This window comes from Cervus canadensis, chromosome 14, assembly GCF_019320065.1.
Source record: "Cervus canadensis isolate Bull #8, Minnesota chromosome 14, ASM1932006v1, whole genome shotgun sequence".
In the NCBI taxonomy this organism is placed as follows: Eukaryota; Metazoa; Chordata; class Mammalia; order Artiodactyla; family Cervidae; genus Cervus; species Cervus canadensis.
Window position 1 is genome coordinate 21584837 of NC_057399.1, and position 17227 is coordinate 21602063.

A 17227-nucleotide genomic window follows, 5' to 3' on the forward strand; every position below is an offset into this window, starting at 1 on the left:
GTTCACTTTCAGAACACTCGTGAAACTGCCCAGGCCACGAAGGGCATGCATATCCAAAAAGCCACCAAGCAGGGGAAGAATGTTGCTTTACAGAAGCAACCTGGGCCACTCTGTCGTCACCACGGTGGAGTTGGCAGGTGTGCTCAGGCCAAACAGTGGGGCAGTCGGTGGCTGAAAAAGACTGCTGACTTCAAAAAAAAGAAAAAGACTGCTGACTTATTACTGTACATGCTCAAAAATACAGAGCAATTCAACCCAGATTCTATCAGCCAAATAATCAAGCCCAAGCTCCCCTTTCTCAGGAATCTATTGAACGTGTTCTACAACTAATGGAAGACCCAGGATTCAGAAAAGTGAGGACACAACACAGGAGGGCGGTGAAGGGTTTCCCAGGAAGACATCAAAGAGCAGTAGAGATCAAGCTGCTCCAACCAGAGAATGAAGATGGAAGCCTTCAGTATGATTCCAGGAAGAAAAACAAGAAAGCAACTATCAAATACATTTTAGAAAAGTTTATCAAGAGAGTATAAAACAGTGTAGAGGTCTTTGTCAGATACAAAAAATAAAGTCCTAAATAAAAGGCTATAAATACCGAAACAAAAAAAATTATATAAACAGCAACAGTATTGAAACAGCCATAATACCATGAACATTATATAGCAATATAACCAAAAATTATGATATATTAGGAGAACCAAAGGAAGAAAGATTGGAAGTTGGGTGGTGGAAGATGACAGGCTGTTGACAAGCATGAATCGCTACCTACCAGATAGGATGCCAAAACACTTATGAAGATGGTGAATTATGAGACAGCTCCACAAACATATTTCTCAGTAATGTGAAGATAACAGGAAAGCACTAAAAGCTTAAAGTGATATACGAGGAGGAACGTGGCAGGCATTTTGAGCTTTATACAGTTTGCACTTCAATGCAAAAATAATTTTTAACTATGTGCTTGAAGTATTTAGATTAAAAGTTTTATGGAGGATAAGAAATGGGAAAAGTTGAGTTCCAAGACCTCAAGACAGGATTTTACACACCGATAAGTTGTACTTTGAGAGCAAGGCAGGCAGGTTAAATGATTTCTGCGTAAGCAAACTCACCTGTTGGTTCAGTTCAATGTTTGGTTGAGTAAACAGCATTTCCACTATATCTGAAATTCAAATAGAAATAATCTTTTTTAAAGAATGGGAATAAAAGCCTGATAAGACTCTGCACAATAATTTTAAAAGCATTCTTTTTAGAAGAATCTTCAAAAAACTCCTTATAACAAATTTTTCAACATTTATGTAAATAGAAGACTTAAGACTCTAAAAAATAGAATTATTTAGGGAAATTTTTTTTCAAATATTTTGGCTTTTGCATTTTCACATGATATCTATGATAGGAATATTTTTACATTTGCTGGGGTACTTAACACTCACATCACTAATTTGTGCTTATATTTTCCTTTGGCCGTGCTATTTAACTTTTCGGATTCTTTGTTTCCCGTTACTACTGGGATTATTTTCTGTGTGTTGTAGAGAGAGGGAGCAAGAGAGTGGGTTGTGGTAGATTCTCGGCCAGGCTGAGATACATCTAGAAATTCCATCTGTCATTATTACTGATTATAAGAGAGAAAGTTATCAACTGAATCACCAACTCAAGCAAATGCTGTCTTTCTCTTAAATCTTAAACTTAGAATGTAAATCATAAAAGCTGTGGGGGATAAACTAAGCTAGAGGAGTCAATTGTGGCCCTTGCTTCTGTGAGGTTAGACAGTAGGTTTTGTTTTTATATTACTGTTGTTTTCCTGTTGCTCTTCCAAGCCTGAGAGAGGAAAAGAAGCTTCTACTCTTTTAAGTGAAAAGGTGCCCACAGTGAGGCTGACCAGTCACATTCCAGCTACAGTTTTACAGAAATTTCAGGAACTGGGCTTTTAAAAGGCTGGTGTTCTGAAGAATTTAAAAAGAATAGCCAATTTTTCTCTTTCATTTCTGTAACTCTGGCTCCCCTAGATGAAGCACATTTTGAGTGGCAAAGACATTTACAGTAACAAACAAAATGTAACAATACCTTTGTGACCCCCGTGACAAGCCCAGTAGAGGGCAGTGCTTCCAGCTTTGTCCAAACCGTTAACACCCACTCGGTTGTCCAAACACTCTCTCAACCAGCTCAAGTTGCCTGAAAATGTTTTATAATTAGAAAAACACATGAAAAATATTTTCATTTTTTGTTTTGTTTTTAAATCAATTTCATCCTGCATAAATTTGTATTTGCAAAGGATTAGTCAGCAAGTCTGAAATTAAAACCTGCCCTTGAAATGCATTCTCTATGGTACATCTTGATTTCCAGTTTATTAATGGAAAGCATTAACATCAATTTTTAATGGTAGGTTAATGGGAACAGTTGCTAAAATGGGTCTACCTAAGGTATTTTTACACTGTGGAAAAAACTGTTTTTCCTTTGTGAAATCCTAAAACTTTGAGGGGAAAAAAAAAACAATCAAACCTAAGAACAAGCAGACGCTACTCATATTCATATTTAAAACACACTTTCAGTTCCTACAAGGACATAAAAACTAAACAACTACTCAAAGTGCTGTTCTTTATGCTAAAGTATAGCTATTAATTTAAAATCCTCTGGCTAAATGCCCTAAATATCTACTTTAAAAAAAATTTTTTTTTAAATATCTAGAAAATTTTAAATGTCAATTTAGTGGTTCTATTTATGCATAATCCTAAACCAATAATTTCCATTTATATATTCAGATTTCAAGAAAACCTAAATTAAATGGGAGCTTACGGTAGCCTGACAAAAACTCCCCATTATCTAGGGCAGGGTTCTCAACAGTGGCCCAACTGACATCTGGCACTGGAGGATCCTCTGTTATGGGAACAGTACTGAGCATTGCAGGGTGCTGAGTGACACCCCCAGACTGTACCCAAAAGGTGCCAGCATCCCTCCAGATATTGCCAAATGTCCCAAAGTCTGGAGAGAGGAATGACTCTTTAGTGGAGAACCGCTGATCAACAGGATCAAGTCCCATGTACTCTAAAACATCTTACAGAAAAAAATCCAAACACTTTTTGGCCAGCCCAATACAAATCCCATCTCTGGTGCTCCCTTCCTCCCCAAGTCCATCCTCCCATACGTACCAGCCCTACTCCAACACTCTCCCAGAGCCTGGACCCCTGAGAAGTCCCAACCCTCTGCCCAGAGTGAGGCCAGTTACTCACTCTGGCCTCTATAGCCTGTTTAACTGACCCACACTTCAACCAGTGTCCTTATCACAATGTCTTGTAAAGATGAGCTACACACACCTCTCCCCACCAGATTTGAAGCTCTGAAAGTCACAGACCATGCCTTTCACTTGCCACTAAGCACAGAGCAGGTAAGGGGCTCCAAAGTATTTGTTGACATGTTAAAAATTAAAACCCATTTCTGTAGAGGTGAAAGAAGGCAGAATGGAGCCTGCCTTTGTGGGAGGCAAGAATTTAACTGGGAAAGAAACTTTCTGGGATAATGCAAATGTTCCGGATCTTGACCTGGGTGTTGGTTACACGGGTGTATACATTTGTCCAAAAGTCATCAAACTATATAATTATTATCTGTGTTTTACTGTACTGTTTATCTCAATCGAAAAGAATCATACCTACCTCTTTTTGCAGCTTCATGCAATGGGTTGTCAATGGATTCTGCCTGCTCGGCCACTAGATTGAAAAGAAAAAGTGCAAATTGATGCTGAGAAGGCCACCCAAAGGATTCCATGAAACCAGCTTAGTACCCAAGCTTCAGAAATGCCAGGACCTTCCACCATACAGCAACCCTGACTTACTGTGGATTTTAAAAATGGCAGAAAATCAAAGTGATGTTTTCTGTTTTCAAAAGAAACCAAGTTAAGACAATAACACAACAATCAACTGGGAGTATAAACAGAAATAAGTGCAGCAATTAATTGGAAGTATAGATAAAAACAACGGACATGAACTTGGGCAAACTCCAGGAGATGGTGAGGGACAGGCAGGCCTGGTGGGCTGCAGTCCATGGGGTCGCAGAGTTGGACACCACTGGACAACTGAACAACAACAATAAATAACAACACACAGATCCGAGGCCTGCATACTAGCTTGCTCAAATATTTCAACAAGAAATTCAGTCAGGAAACTGCAAAAGGAAGCATTCAAGGTTCATTTTTACAGTCTTTAAAAACACCTTGCTTTGAAGATGGCTAAAAATAATTGTTTCCCTTGTATGCATGCATAAGAGGGCTGGGGTAAAGGAGAAATATTTTGCTTTCTGTATTCATAAAGGGCAATCAGCACGCCTACCGGCCTCTAAGAAAGGTGTGTTCACCGCTGTCCCAGAATCAGCAGGAGTGACCACACGAAGACTGCTGCTCAAAGGAGACTTCAGACGCACCCCTCCCACCACCGAGGGCTGCAACTGGACACTCCCTTGGCTACCAGGGATCTAGCAACTGAGGAACATATTGCACCCTCGGTGTCTCTGAGCAGCTGGGAAGGGAGTGCACAGAAGTTGTTTATTTGGGATTTCAAAGAGGAGTGTAGAAATGTTTAAAGCCTTTTAAAATCCAGAATGGTATGGCCCTTAGACCAGGTAAGTGAGGCCCCTGTGTGAACGGCCTTAGCCTCACTCATTTCCCTTCCCCCTTCCACCTCCTCCCCTCCCCTCCTCTCCTTTGCAACCTTCCCCTCTCCTCCTCTCCCCTCCCCTCCCCTCCCCTAGGAACTGTGAAGTGCTTCCTAGAAATTTTGTAAGTCACCTTACAGTGTTTGGAACTAGTGCCTGATGCAAGCACTATTGGTCTGAGGATGTATCTAATTACAATGTCCAAAGGAACCTTAGAAGTGATTTGAATCAGACTTCTCATGATACAGATGGAGAAATGGTCCCAGGGGCACCAGTTAAGTCCCTTAAGTAAGGTCCCTCATTGTTAGAAGAAGAAGAATTAAAAACCGGGACCCTTGGTTTATCAATTTGTGTGCACTTGCTACTTGGCAGATTTCTATGGAAGTCTGCTTTGTCCCCCTTGCAACTGAAGTGGCTTCATAGCAGGACCCACGTTTCACTGCTCTATTATTCATTTAATGAACATCACTGCCCCAGACATTAATTAACATAACAAGGCAAGGTTACTTACTAAAGAAAGGGCTAGTCTAAAAAACAAAAGAGAAAGCAAAGAAAAAGAAAAATGTTCTAATCTTGAATAAAGTAAAGCCAAAAGCATTTCCCTGGAAACCTTAAGTTCTTTCAAGAATGTTACAATGGGTATTTTCTTAAGCCAGAGTCAAGTTCAAGTACCTCCAGGGTCCATGATCACTCTATTAAGGGAAGGCTCAGAGTAGAAAATGTCCCAGACTAGGAACGACTCCATCAATTTCTCAGCCACAGGAGAAAGAAGAAAGGCCTCAGGAAACAGATAATTGAGAATGCACAAAATACAGCCCAAGTAAGGCCACTGCAGCCGTCTTACCATAGTTGCTTGGGATCAGTCCAGTCCTGCCTTTGCAGGTACCCTTCCACCAATTGCTGTCACTCTGGTGAAAGAAGAGTTAAATTAAGTGGCACCAAATCCAGTTCACATTCAATTAAAACCATGCGGTTTGTGCTGGCGTCATTTTAACCTTTTCAAAGGCTAGAGCAAGAGATATTTTTGCCTTATTTTAGATAAAATGCATGCTTCCAATTCAAATGTGGAGTTATTGCTTTACCAAATGTCCATCAGCCCTGGTCACATTGATCAAGCTTCCTGTTTCCCTACTTATGGTTATCCATTCCCCTTATCATTAAATTACTAATATACATACATCTGCCTGCAACAAATCAAATACACTTCATCAAAGAGTTCCAATGTTCCAACAAATCACACAGAGATAACATGAAAGAGAAGTGAAACAATTATGTTTAGTTTAGACTAGCTATAGGATTTTTTTTTGCCCAAAGTCTAATTTCTTTTTTTTTTTTTTCCAAAGTCTAATTTCTTAGTCTCAAGATATACATATATTTGACTTTCTAAAAATCTCTTTATTTCACTTTTTTTTTTTTTTTTGGTGACTTTTTAATCATTAAAAAAAAAAAAACACAAATCTGTACCAAAGTAGAAGGAATCATATAAGGAACCTACACATACCCATTTCTTAACTGCATGAATTACCTACTCATAGCCAATACTGTTTCATGTATTACCTCACTTACAACTTCCCTCCCCTTCAGATTATTCTGAAATAAATTCTAGACATCATATTCTTTATCTGTAAATATTTCAATATGAATCTCTGAAAGATAAGGACTTTCTTGAAGACATAATGATAATACCATTATCACAGCTTAGAGTTTTTTTCAACAATTCCTTAATATCATCATATATGTACAATATTCAAAATTTCTGATATGTCTCATAATAAAGGCCACACAATATGACTGGATGATTTGCCTCTTAAGTCTCTTTTAGTCTATATTTTCCCCCTTCACTTATTTTTATTTTTTTCACACCTTCATAATAGACTTGTTGAAGGAAATTGTTCTAAAGAGTTTCAAATAGTCTGGATTTTACATGTTGTGTCCCTTGTTATAAAAAAAAATGTGTTCCTTTGTTCCATGTATTGTTTATAAATTGTTCATTAGTTCTAAAGGCTTAATTAGAGTCAGATTCAACTTCAGCACCGAGAAGGTAATGGCACCCCACTCCAGTACTCTTGCCTGGAAAATCCCATGGGTGGAGGAGCCTGGTAGGCTGCCGTCTATGGGGCCCGCAAAGAGTCGGACACGACTGAGCGACTTCACTTTCACTTTTCACTTTCATGCACTGGAGAAGGCAATGGCAACCCACTTCCAGTGTTCTTGCCTGGAGAATCCCAGGGACGGGGAGCCTGGTGGGCTGCCGTCTATGGGGTTCGCACAGAGTCGGACACGACTGAAGCAACTTAGCAGCAGCAACTTCAGCAAGGTTATTTCATCTATAGCACTGATTCTTCCATCAGGAGACAATGTCTGGTGGTCTCTCTATCTATAGTATTAGTAACCACTGATGAGCATCTGGATCCATTATTTCATAAGGGTTGCAAATGGTGACATTCTAATTCTATCATTCCTTCTTCATTTAAATAACTAGTATGCGCTTGCATGCTCAGTGGCTAAGTTAATGTCTGACTTTTCACAAACCCGTGGACTATAACCCGGCAGGCTCTCCTGTTCATGAGATTCTCCAGGCATGAACACTGGAGTGGGTTGCTATTTCCTCCTCCAGGGGATCTTCCCGACCCAGGGATTGAACCCGTGTTTCCTGCCTTGCAGGTGGATTCTTAACTGCTGGGCCACCAGGGAAGCCCTTAAATAACTAGAATATTACTTTAAAGACAAACTTTTCCTCATCAACTCTCACGTGACCCAGAGATAGAGTTCATAAAGAAAAGGCAGAAGAAATACTGATTCTTTTCCTTAACAGTTGCCAGAATAAAAAGTTGGTTCCCTAGCATTCTCTCAGGTTGACCAAAGATGTTTAGTTTTGTTTTTAAGTACCATTAGGAGCTCATGAATTTATACAGAGTAGATGTATTTCAATCCTTGGGATTGTTGCACTAATTGATTGCTCAAATTGTCCTATCTTTGACTAGTGGCAGCCTCTTCTATTTAGCTCCAGTGTTTTTGCAGTGTGACCCTCATAGTCTTTGGTGGCTTCCTTGCTTTCTAATAGGAAGATGTCCTGGGCTTATCTTGTACCTCTGCTGCTCTCAACCTAGTACCAGACATTTTTCAAAAGAACTTTTTTCCTTTTAATGGGAAATATATTATTATCGGGATGGTCTTTTTTTTTTTTTTTGGCCTATTCAAAGGACAGATTAAGAAATATTTTTGTTTATTTTAGGTAAAAAACAACACACTTTCAATTCAAATGTAGAGCTACTTAACTTCATTGATCTTGTATCTATCTGTTTACTCTTTCTTGCAGGCTGAAATTCCCAGTTTTCTACATCATTGACCTACTGACTCATTTGCTCTAAACTGCAACACGCATGCAGCAATCTCAGAATAACAATACCGACCCTTCTCCAACAACATCATGATTAAAAACAGCTTATAATGTGGAGGTGGCAGTTCTTTCTGTTCCTTATATTATTTGACTAGAGATATTCAGTCAAAATGCCGAGTTTTAAAGTCACTTGGAATAGCTCCTTTCCGTGTGTTGTACCTCTCTGGGATACAACTAAGTTCATTTGATTCATTCTGCTTTTCATTTCCAGGTACTGCTTTTTATCATTTAATTTTATAACTACACAAAAGTTTTACATGATTCCAAAGTGTGCTCTCCAAAACAAGGTATAATTTTTTAAAAAGTCTCTGTTCCGTCTATATATTTCCTCTATTCTATTTCCCTTTCCTTTCAGAGAGGAAACTACTTTTTAAAAATGTATAACTCTTCCTTTGACTTTTTATTTTAAATTGAGGAAAATAAGTATACGTATATCCTCTCATCCTTTCTTAGATAAGAAAAGGCACACTATCCACAATTTTTTCACCTTGCTGTTTTTCACTTAAATTACCCCATAATATTATATAGAGATATTCCTCACTCCTTTTTATAGCTGAATAATACTTTCTTTGTATATACAGCAAAGTTCATTCAACTATTTTCCTACTGATGGACATAAGGTAATCTTATGCTATTACAAATTGTGTTAAGTGAATTGACTTGGGTGTATGTATTTCTATATAGCTATACATGTAAATAAAGTACTGAAAAATAGTCATATATCTTTAGTTCATGCATAGTATGAAAAAATATTAACTGGGCTTACCATGTCAGTAATGTAGATAATATCACCTTCTTCAAAATACAATTCATCTGGCTAAAGAAAAAAAATTTTAAGTTTTACTCCATGCGATTTTTTTCATGAATTAGAACACAATCATGAAAACAATTACACAAATTCCAAATCCTAAAATATCCTTATAGACAGCATAGATTTTACATACTTAAATCTGCACATAAACCATATAACAAAACATTATTGACAAACTAACATAGGTCTAAGAAGGTGAATCTTCCCATGAGAAGCTTCAAAGAATTAATATAACAAGAATTCCCAGCTCCACATACACACATACACACCTTATTTTCCTCCACAATAAAAGAGAGGTGTTTTTATGCCAAAACAGGATTATTAATAAAAGTTCCTCATTGTAAAAATTTCAAAAGGTGATATATATGTTTTTATAAAAGGATCAATGTCTAGATTCAAAACCAAGAAAATCAGCTAGAAGTTTGGCTCTCTCCTAAATGATTAGGCTTCAAATCTAAACATTTTCATATCAATATCACTATCTACTTATTTTGAGAAAACCATTACCTTATCTCTTCATGCTCAGAGAGAATGAACATCTCATATATGAGAACAATTAATACATAATTCAACCATTAATAAGGCTAAAGAGCTGAAAGATATGAAGCAGTAACTCAGTCTGAACCATAAGCAGTTCTAAGGGGTTAATTGATTACATGGACAAAATGTGCTTTTGGACCAACCAAACTCTTTGAATGAAGCCAGGCACTTTGATTAAACATCTTGTTTTTCCCATAGAAGATACCATTTATCAGCATAACTTTAATTAAATTAAATGATGCCTAGGGAGAGTTGGACTGTGAAGAAAGCTGAGCTCCAAAAAATTGATGCTTTTGAACTATGGTGTTGGAGAAGACTCTTGAGAGTCCCTTGGACTGCAAGGAGATCCAACCAGTCCATCCTAAAGGAGATCAGTCCTGGGTGTTCATTGGAAGGACTGATGCTGAAGCTGCAACTCCAATACTTTGGCCAACTCATGCGAAGAGTTGACTCATTGGAAAAGACCCTAATGCTGGGAGGGACTAGGGGCAGGAGGAGAAGGGGACGACAGAGGATGAGATGGCTGGATGGCATCACCGACTCGATGGGCATGGGTTTGGGTGGACTCTGGGAGTTGGTGATGGATGGGGAGGCCTGGTGTGCTGCGATTCATGTGGTCGCAAAGAGTTGGACACGACTGAGTGACTGAACTGAACTGAACTGAGGGAGCTCCCTGGTCATCCAGTGGTTAGGACTCAAGAGCTTTCATTGCCATGGCCCAGGTTCAATCCCTGGTCAGGGAACTAAGATCCTGCAAGCCACACAACCCCCCCCCAAAAAAAATTATACACACACACAATATAATACCTTTTGAGAACAAGTTTCATATATTGAGAAATGTTTACATTACCATATTGAGTGAAAAATGTAGGGCACAAAATTTCACACAGGATAAGATCAAAATTATGCATAAAATTCTATCATGAGCATGCACTACTTTCATAATTTTGGTGTGAAAAATATTTTTAAAAGGCTTTGATATTTCTGATTGTGGTTACTATTCCACACAAATAAAAATTATGCTAGTGAAACAAATTTTATTTCACTCTTTCATTTTCCTTTTGTTTATCTCCTTTCTTAGCTGCAGACCTGGGCAGTTAATGTGACTCTGCACCAGTAGTTTATTTAGTTTCAGAGATAATCTCTATTATTATTTTATTTTCCCTGAATATAAATGAATAGTATACCATGCTTTAAGCAACCACAATTCATAAATATTTAGATGCAATATGCATTCATATATAAAACATAGCAAACAATTAAGGTAACCAAAAAATGTCTGAATTCCTCTAGAAAGCACTTCCTGAAACATTTGTTGAATTTACACTTCGATCTGCAGAGACTAGACTTACACACAGTATATCTATGCAACATCAGTTGAATCTGTGTAGATCAATGACATACATTTTAAAATTACTGCAAATAGGCATTTAGAAGAAAAAGAGTAAAGCCTTCTAAGACTTTCTCTAATCTTTCTCTAAAATGCTCTGATGATCTATGATCAGTATTACAACCAATGTGGGATGGAAATAATAAGTAATTAGACAAACAAACTATTTACTTTAGGAGTTCCCTGCTGCAAACTGGCTTACTTGTCAAGAGGCCAGAAAGGGAACTTACTTTCCACCACAGCATCCCATGCAGGACATAGTGGCCACCCCTACGACAATAAGGTTGGCTTTCGCTAGCAATCTGAATAGACTCTCTCTCCTTTGGATGACAGTAAAGAATGGGAGGAGAGAAAAAAGCAGAATGTAAGGAAGTAAAGAAAACAGGGTATATGTGAAAACTTCACTTTTTTTTGGAGTAACTCTGAGTTTCTAAGAGTTTTGAAAGACTTCAATGTCTTGAATAGAAGTTAACCTTGCCCACTTATGCCTAATAATGAATCCTCAATCAGTGCTTATGTTTAAATGACAGAGTCATCTCTACCAACAGTACTGACCTTCTAAAATCACAAAGGTCAAGTATGCCTAAATTTCCAAACTTAATAAGATCATTCACCCTTGAAACAAAAGACACGTTTTAAGAAAGAACCAAATGACTTAAAAAGAAACAAAAAACACACAGTCACAAAGACACACACACACACACACACACACACACGTCCCTGTAATTAGTCTTCATCATAAAAAGGAATAAAGCCTGGAAGAGTGGGAGGTAACCATTTAATGGGTACAGGGTTTTCCTTGGGGGTAACAAAAATATTTTGGAACTAGACAAGAGGTGACAGCTCCCCAACATTATGCCTATATGTCACTGAATTGTTTATTTTAAAGTGGTTAATTGTATGTGAATTTTACCTCAATATTTTAAATTGTATGGTCTCAAATAGTTATTGTCATTCATGGTTTGGTAAAATGCATGATTTGAAAAATGTCACCAAGTACAGTCATTTCAAAACTTCTCAGCGCCATTTCAGATTGTAAATTAGTGAATGCCGTTCAGTAGCGGTGTCTGCCTCAGCCATGTATTAGATCAGACTTGTTTTCCAACCAAGGCAGCAACAACAGGCAGTCGATTTCAGTCAGGTAAAAAAAGTCTTGCTATTTTTCATCCAGATAAAAGAGAATGGATGGTTTATTTTCTTTTTAATCAATAGCTCCCAGACACACAAATGCTACTCTTTAGTAAGAGTAAAATATCTTCTTGCATAGAAACTAGGAGCGGTTTTTCCTAACTGAGCTGAGGAGGTGTTCCATCAAATTCTTCAGACTGCTGGCAGTATAGACAACAAGGCAATTTCATGGTTTTAAAAGTTAGATTTTTATCTCCAATATTCATATTTTCCATTAAGAAACCACTTGTGGGACACTTAATGTAAACTGTTCAATGAGGATCTACTTTTAAATTCCTGGCATCATATTCACGGAACATGATGGGAAAAGAGTGACACAATCAAGTAGGCACTTCTCTATTTCTAGTTTGTTCTTTGCTTTTTAACCATATTCTTTTTTTCCTCTCTCCTTGAAAAACCACAAGGTATTAGAACAAGTTACTCGTTGGCCACCGGGATGTTATGGGGATGAGTACAAACTTGGTAATGTATATCCTTGTTCCTGTTCCATATATTCTTGGTAACATATAATTCTCAAGGCATTAATTTTCTTGGTTTATGCAAATATATATTTTATGAAAATTTTTGGAAAGACTGTGACATCCTTTTGAAATTTTTCACTTTTCTCATCTGGAGCCAAGGGAATTAATAAAAGAAAAAAAAATCAAATTCACTACAGATGCTTTCTTTAGCACTTTAATAGTACTACCATGTGCCAGGCACGGATCTGGACACTTATAATCTCACCAGTAACACTGTGAAGTGGGTGCTATTCTTATCATCACATCAGAACTGAGAAGCTTGTCCAAGACCATACAGCAGACACATAGCAGACACTGAACTTGAACCATGACAGGCAGATCCTGGAGTCCCTCTGCTTTCCGTCATACCGGAGCGTCTTGCATAGCCATTACTGGTTGCCATGGTGTCATGACCAGGATAAAAGGCAATGGCTGTGGAAATTTTCTCTTGTTTCTCCCTACCCTACCAGCAAAGCCAACAGCAGTACCATATACTTGCAAAGCATACTTAATCTCATCTGATCCTTACAACAATCCATTAAGGCAGGGCTGGGTCATGGGTATAATCTCCATCTCGCAACCAGGCTCGGAGAGGTTCAAGAACTTGCCACAAATCACACAGTTTGTGAGCGGTAGGACTGGACTCCTCGCCTTTAGCTTTTGGAATCCCATTCTAGGGCTCCTTCCACTACAGATAGTGCTTTAAACCTAGAGGAGCCCAGCAAGCACTAAATGATAGAGGTGGGTTGCAGAAATCAACATAAATCCAGCACACAGGAAATTCTGCTCTCTCTGCATCAGTGCAACTTTACACTGGTCTATCCAGTCTTGCAGGACCTCTATATGGCGGTTTATTAGACTGAGGGTTGGGCAAGAAATGAGAACCAAACAAGGCTGGTAGTGCCAGGACTACCTTACCTTCGAGCAAGACAGAGAAGAAATAGCTTGGCCAGAAGAACCAGGAGCGACAAGCTTCCAGTGTCCTACTTGTTCAGTGGCTCATCAAGAAAGTTGGGCATTTCTGTGCCTACTCCTGAGAGTAGTACAATAGCAAAAAACTGGACCCAGGTCTTCCTGGGGTGCTGCACACATCAGCAATGGTCTCGCAGCTCAGCCCTTCCAACTTGCTTGATGAGTTTAGGATGTACTGGGGGTATACTGATCCCACTAGAGAAGACAGTTACTTGGTCTCAGGGGAGAGAGACCAAACTGAGTTTATCCAACAGAAATTCTCATTCAGAAAATGGATGTAAGACTAACCTAGTTCTGGGATGATGTTCAAAATACTGAACAACCAGTAAAGCACGGGCACTTAACCAGTCAGGAAGACCCCCTAAGACCTAGGGGCTACCTGCTCAGCCAGATGCCTCCCCACTAACATCTGGATTGAGGGGAGATGGAGAGGAGCAGAGTGTGGGGCCAGCAGGGCATGGGGTAGTCATTAATGACCATCTAGTACATACAGAATGAATTAGCTCTATAGTCCAGGATCCTCGGGACCATGGATATTAAAAATAGCATGTTAAATGGGGAATATTCAAAGAACCTAATGAGTTAGGGACTTCCTTGGTGGTCCAGTGGCTAAGACTCCACACTTTTAACGTAGGGGGCACATGTTCAATCCCTGGTTGGGGAAGTTCAGCAGGGTGTGTGGTGTGGCCAAAAACAAAGACCCTAATGAATTATAATGGGCTTTCCATGTGGCACTAGTGGTAAAGAACCCACTTGCCAATGCAAAAGATGTAAGAGATCCAAGGCTGATCCCCGGGTTGGGAGGATTCCCTGGAGGAGGGCATGGCAACCCATTCTAGTATTCTTGCCTGGAGAATCCCCATGGACAGAGGAACCTGGCAGGTTATGGTCCATAAGGTTGCATAGAATTGGACACGACTTAGCATGCAATGAATTAAATGTCGATTTTCTCCTGTGCATTTGATAATAACTAAGATTTTTAAAAAGCAGCAGAGATTCCATCTTGGAGTAGAACTGGAGTTGAATTAAAGTAATCAATGTATCAACCAATCAAAAATATGTGTTAAGAGAGTTGGAGAGTTGGACCATAAAGAAGGCTGAGTGCCAAAGAATTGATGCTTTTTTCAAACTGTGGTGCTGAAGAAGACTCTTGAGTGTCCCTTGGACAGAAAGGAAATCAAACCAGTCTATCCTAAAGGAAATCAACCCTGAATATTCATTAGAAGGACTGATGCTGAAGCTGAAGCTCCAATACTTTGGCCACCTGATGTGAAGAGCTGACTCATTGGAAAAGACCCTGATGCTGGGAAAGACTGAGGGCAAGAGAAGAAGGGGGAGACAGAGAATGAGATGGTTGGATGGCATCACCAATTCAATAGATATGAGGTTGAGCAAACTCGAGGAATACTGAAGGACAGAGAAGCCTGGCGTGCTGCAGTCCATGGGGTCACAAAGAGTTGGACATGACTTAGTGACTGAACAACCAGAGTCTATGAATATAGAAATCACTACTTCTTCTAATAGTAACAATGACAGCTTAATAGTAATAGCAGCTTTACAAAATAATCTCACTTAATTCTCACTAAAATCCTATGAAATTATTATTCTTACTTTCACTTTACAGAAGAGTACACGGAGGCACAGAGGTTAGGTAATTTCTGAATTTAACAAGTCACACAGCTGTTAAAAGAGGCAGACTGGGTCCTAAAGCTACTGGCAGCTTGAAACCCCTGTGTTCTCCACCCTAGACACTGTCCTGGTGAGCAGGATTTTAAGCTAAGTGTAGAATTCAGAGCAGGGAGAGACATCCCACTCCACTGGGGGATGATCAGAAAGTCTTTATGGAAGAGGAAGGGTGTAATCAGAGTTTAGAGGGATGCAGAGCCATAGGTCTATAAAGAGGCCAGAGGTGAGTTCTACTGTGCACCAAATTTCGACTGGAATAATCCACCAAGAGGAAGGAACAGAGGACAGGAGGGCTGGGAAGGGGGCTGAACCACATGAGACTCTGTCCATAGTCAACTGAAGGGCTGAAGCAGGTCATGGCCATTTAGGACAAAAGGAAGTATCTAAACAAAATCACCTTCGGTTTTTGTATCTTTTTTTTTTTTCGGTCACACCTGTGGCATGCAGGATTCTCTGACCAGGGATCAAACTTGTGTTCCCTACAGTGAAAGTACAGAGTCTTAACCACTGGACCGCCAGGGAAATCCCTTTATGTCAGTATTGGGACCGATATACTTACAGTTCTGGGTTCAAACGTATAAAGAGCTCTAAACACTTTAACTTGCCCTGAAAGAAAGGAAACAAAGAACACATGATCAGTTTTTTCATTTCTAAATTTTCAGTGAATAGTATTTATTATCCTTTATATTCTTCAGAATTCCCTAACTAAAAGCCTCTTGAGAAATTATTTTGGAATTAAATGTTTTTTCTACATAGAAGAGTATTTTCTTAAATATTTGTCAAATGAAAGTATGAATAAACACACACCTCTGGGGGGTGATTTTGCTTCCCTCTCTCAAACAACAGGAGCTACCTAATTATTTCTACTTAGCTTCTGTCCTATGTAAAGCCTCTCCAACCCGAAGGTCTCAGTTTAAAAACTGAAAGGTAACAGTTAAACATAAAGTTACTTAATGGGAAAATTAACAGTAATTACATATTCTTAAATCAATGGCTTATGATTTTATATTTTCCAAGAGAAAGGAAAACACCAGGAAGAAAAAAACTACCTGTTGGACAAATCTATGATTCCATTAAGCCCCACAACAGAGTACAATCCACAAATGAGTCATGCTCATGAGAACGATCCTCTGTTCTGCCAAACCATGAACCCACCTGCCAATGCAGGAGATGCAAGAGACACGTGTTTGGTCCCTGGATGGGAAAGATCCCCTGGAGGAGGGCACAGCAACCCACGCCGGTATTCCACGGGCAGAGGAGCCTGGCGGGCCACAGTCCAGGGGGCCCAAAGAGTTGGACACAACGGAGCGACTGAGTACATGACAAAACACAAAACAGCACACATCCTCTGTTCTGCCAAGCCATCTCCCTTTTTAGATGTCCCTTCGCTGCATTTCCACAATACCTGGTATCAAAAATAACTGATGTGCAAGCCTGTCTCATGGGAGGGCAGGAACCCTGACCTGTTCAATCTCCTGGCACCTACCTGGCATACAGTATGAACTTAATAAATTCTTCCTAAATAAATATATAAGAACAAAGGCAAATGGTATAGGAAAAAGCCTACGAATATCAAAATCAAAGACCTAGTTAAAATGTGACAACAGTTCAGTTTCAGTACTGGAGGAAGCTTTAGAGATAACCGCCTGGTCCAAGAGCACCATTAGGGACAGTGGCATCATGGGACACAGAAAGACTACTTCAGAAATTATGTACATTTTAAAGAGAGATAACTGGCAAGGACCACGGTGGGGCAGAGGGGACTCTGCTCAGTACTCTGTATAGGCCTATGTGGGAAAAGAATCTAAAAACAAGTGGATATACGTATATCTACAACAGATTCACTTTCTGTACAGTTCAAAGCAACAGAACGTTTAAATCAATCACTGCTGCTGTTTAGTCATTCAGTCATATCCAATTCTTTGCGACCTCATGGACTATAACCTGCCAGGCTCCTCTGTCCATGGGATTTCCCTGGCAAGAACACTGGAGTGGGTTACTGTTTCCTTCTCCAGGGGATCTTCTCCACCCAGGGATCAAACCTTTGCCTCCTGCTTGATAGGCAGATTCTTTACTACTAAGCCACCTGGGAAGCCCATAAATCAACT

General features: G+C 39.3%; 1 protein-coding gene across 2 annotated transcripts in view; it reads right to left on the reverse strand.

The window, feature by feature from the left end:
- OSTF1 (osteoclast stimulating factor 1) overlaps positions 1–17227 on the reverse strand; it is a 56841-nt gene that overhangs the window by 12892 nt on the left and 26722 nt on the right. For both annotated transcript variants that reach the window (XM_043486430.1, XM_043486428.1), the window contains exons 2-7: positions 15679–15725; positions 8799–8849; positions 5477–5540; positions 3639–3692; positions 2056–2163; positions 1104–1153 (exon numbers count right to left, since the gene is read on the reverse strand). In XM_043486430.1, the coding sequence (XP_043342365.1) occupies positions 1104–1153; positions 2056–2163; positions 3639–3692; positions 5477–5540; positions 8799–8849; positions 15679–15725 (374 nt within the window). The remainder of the gene's footprint in view (positions 1–1103; positions 1154–2055; positions 2164–3638; positions 3693–5476; positions 5541–8798; positions 8850–15678; positions 15726–17227) is intronic.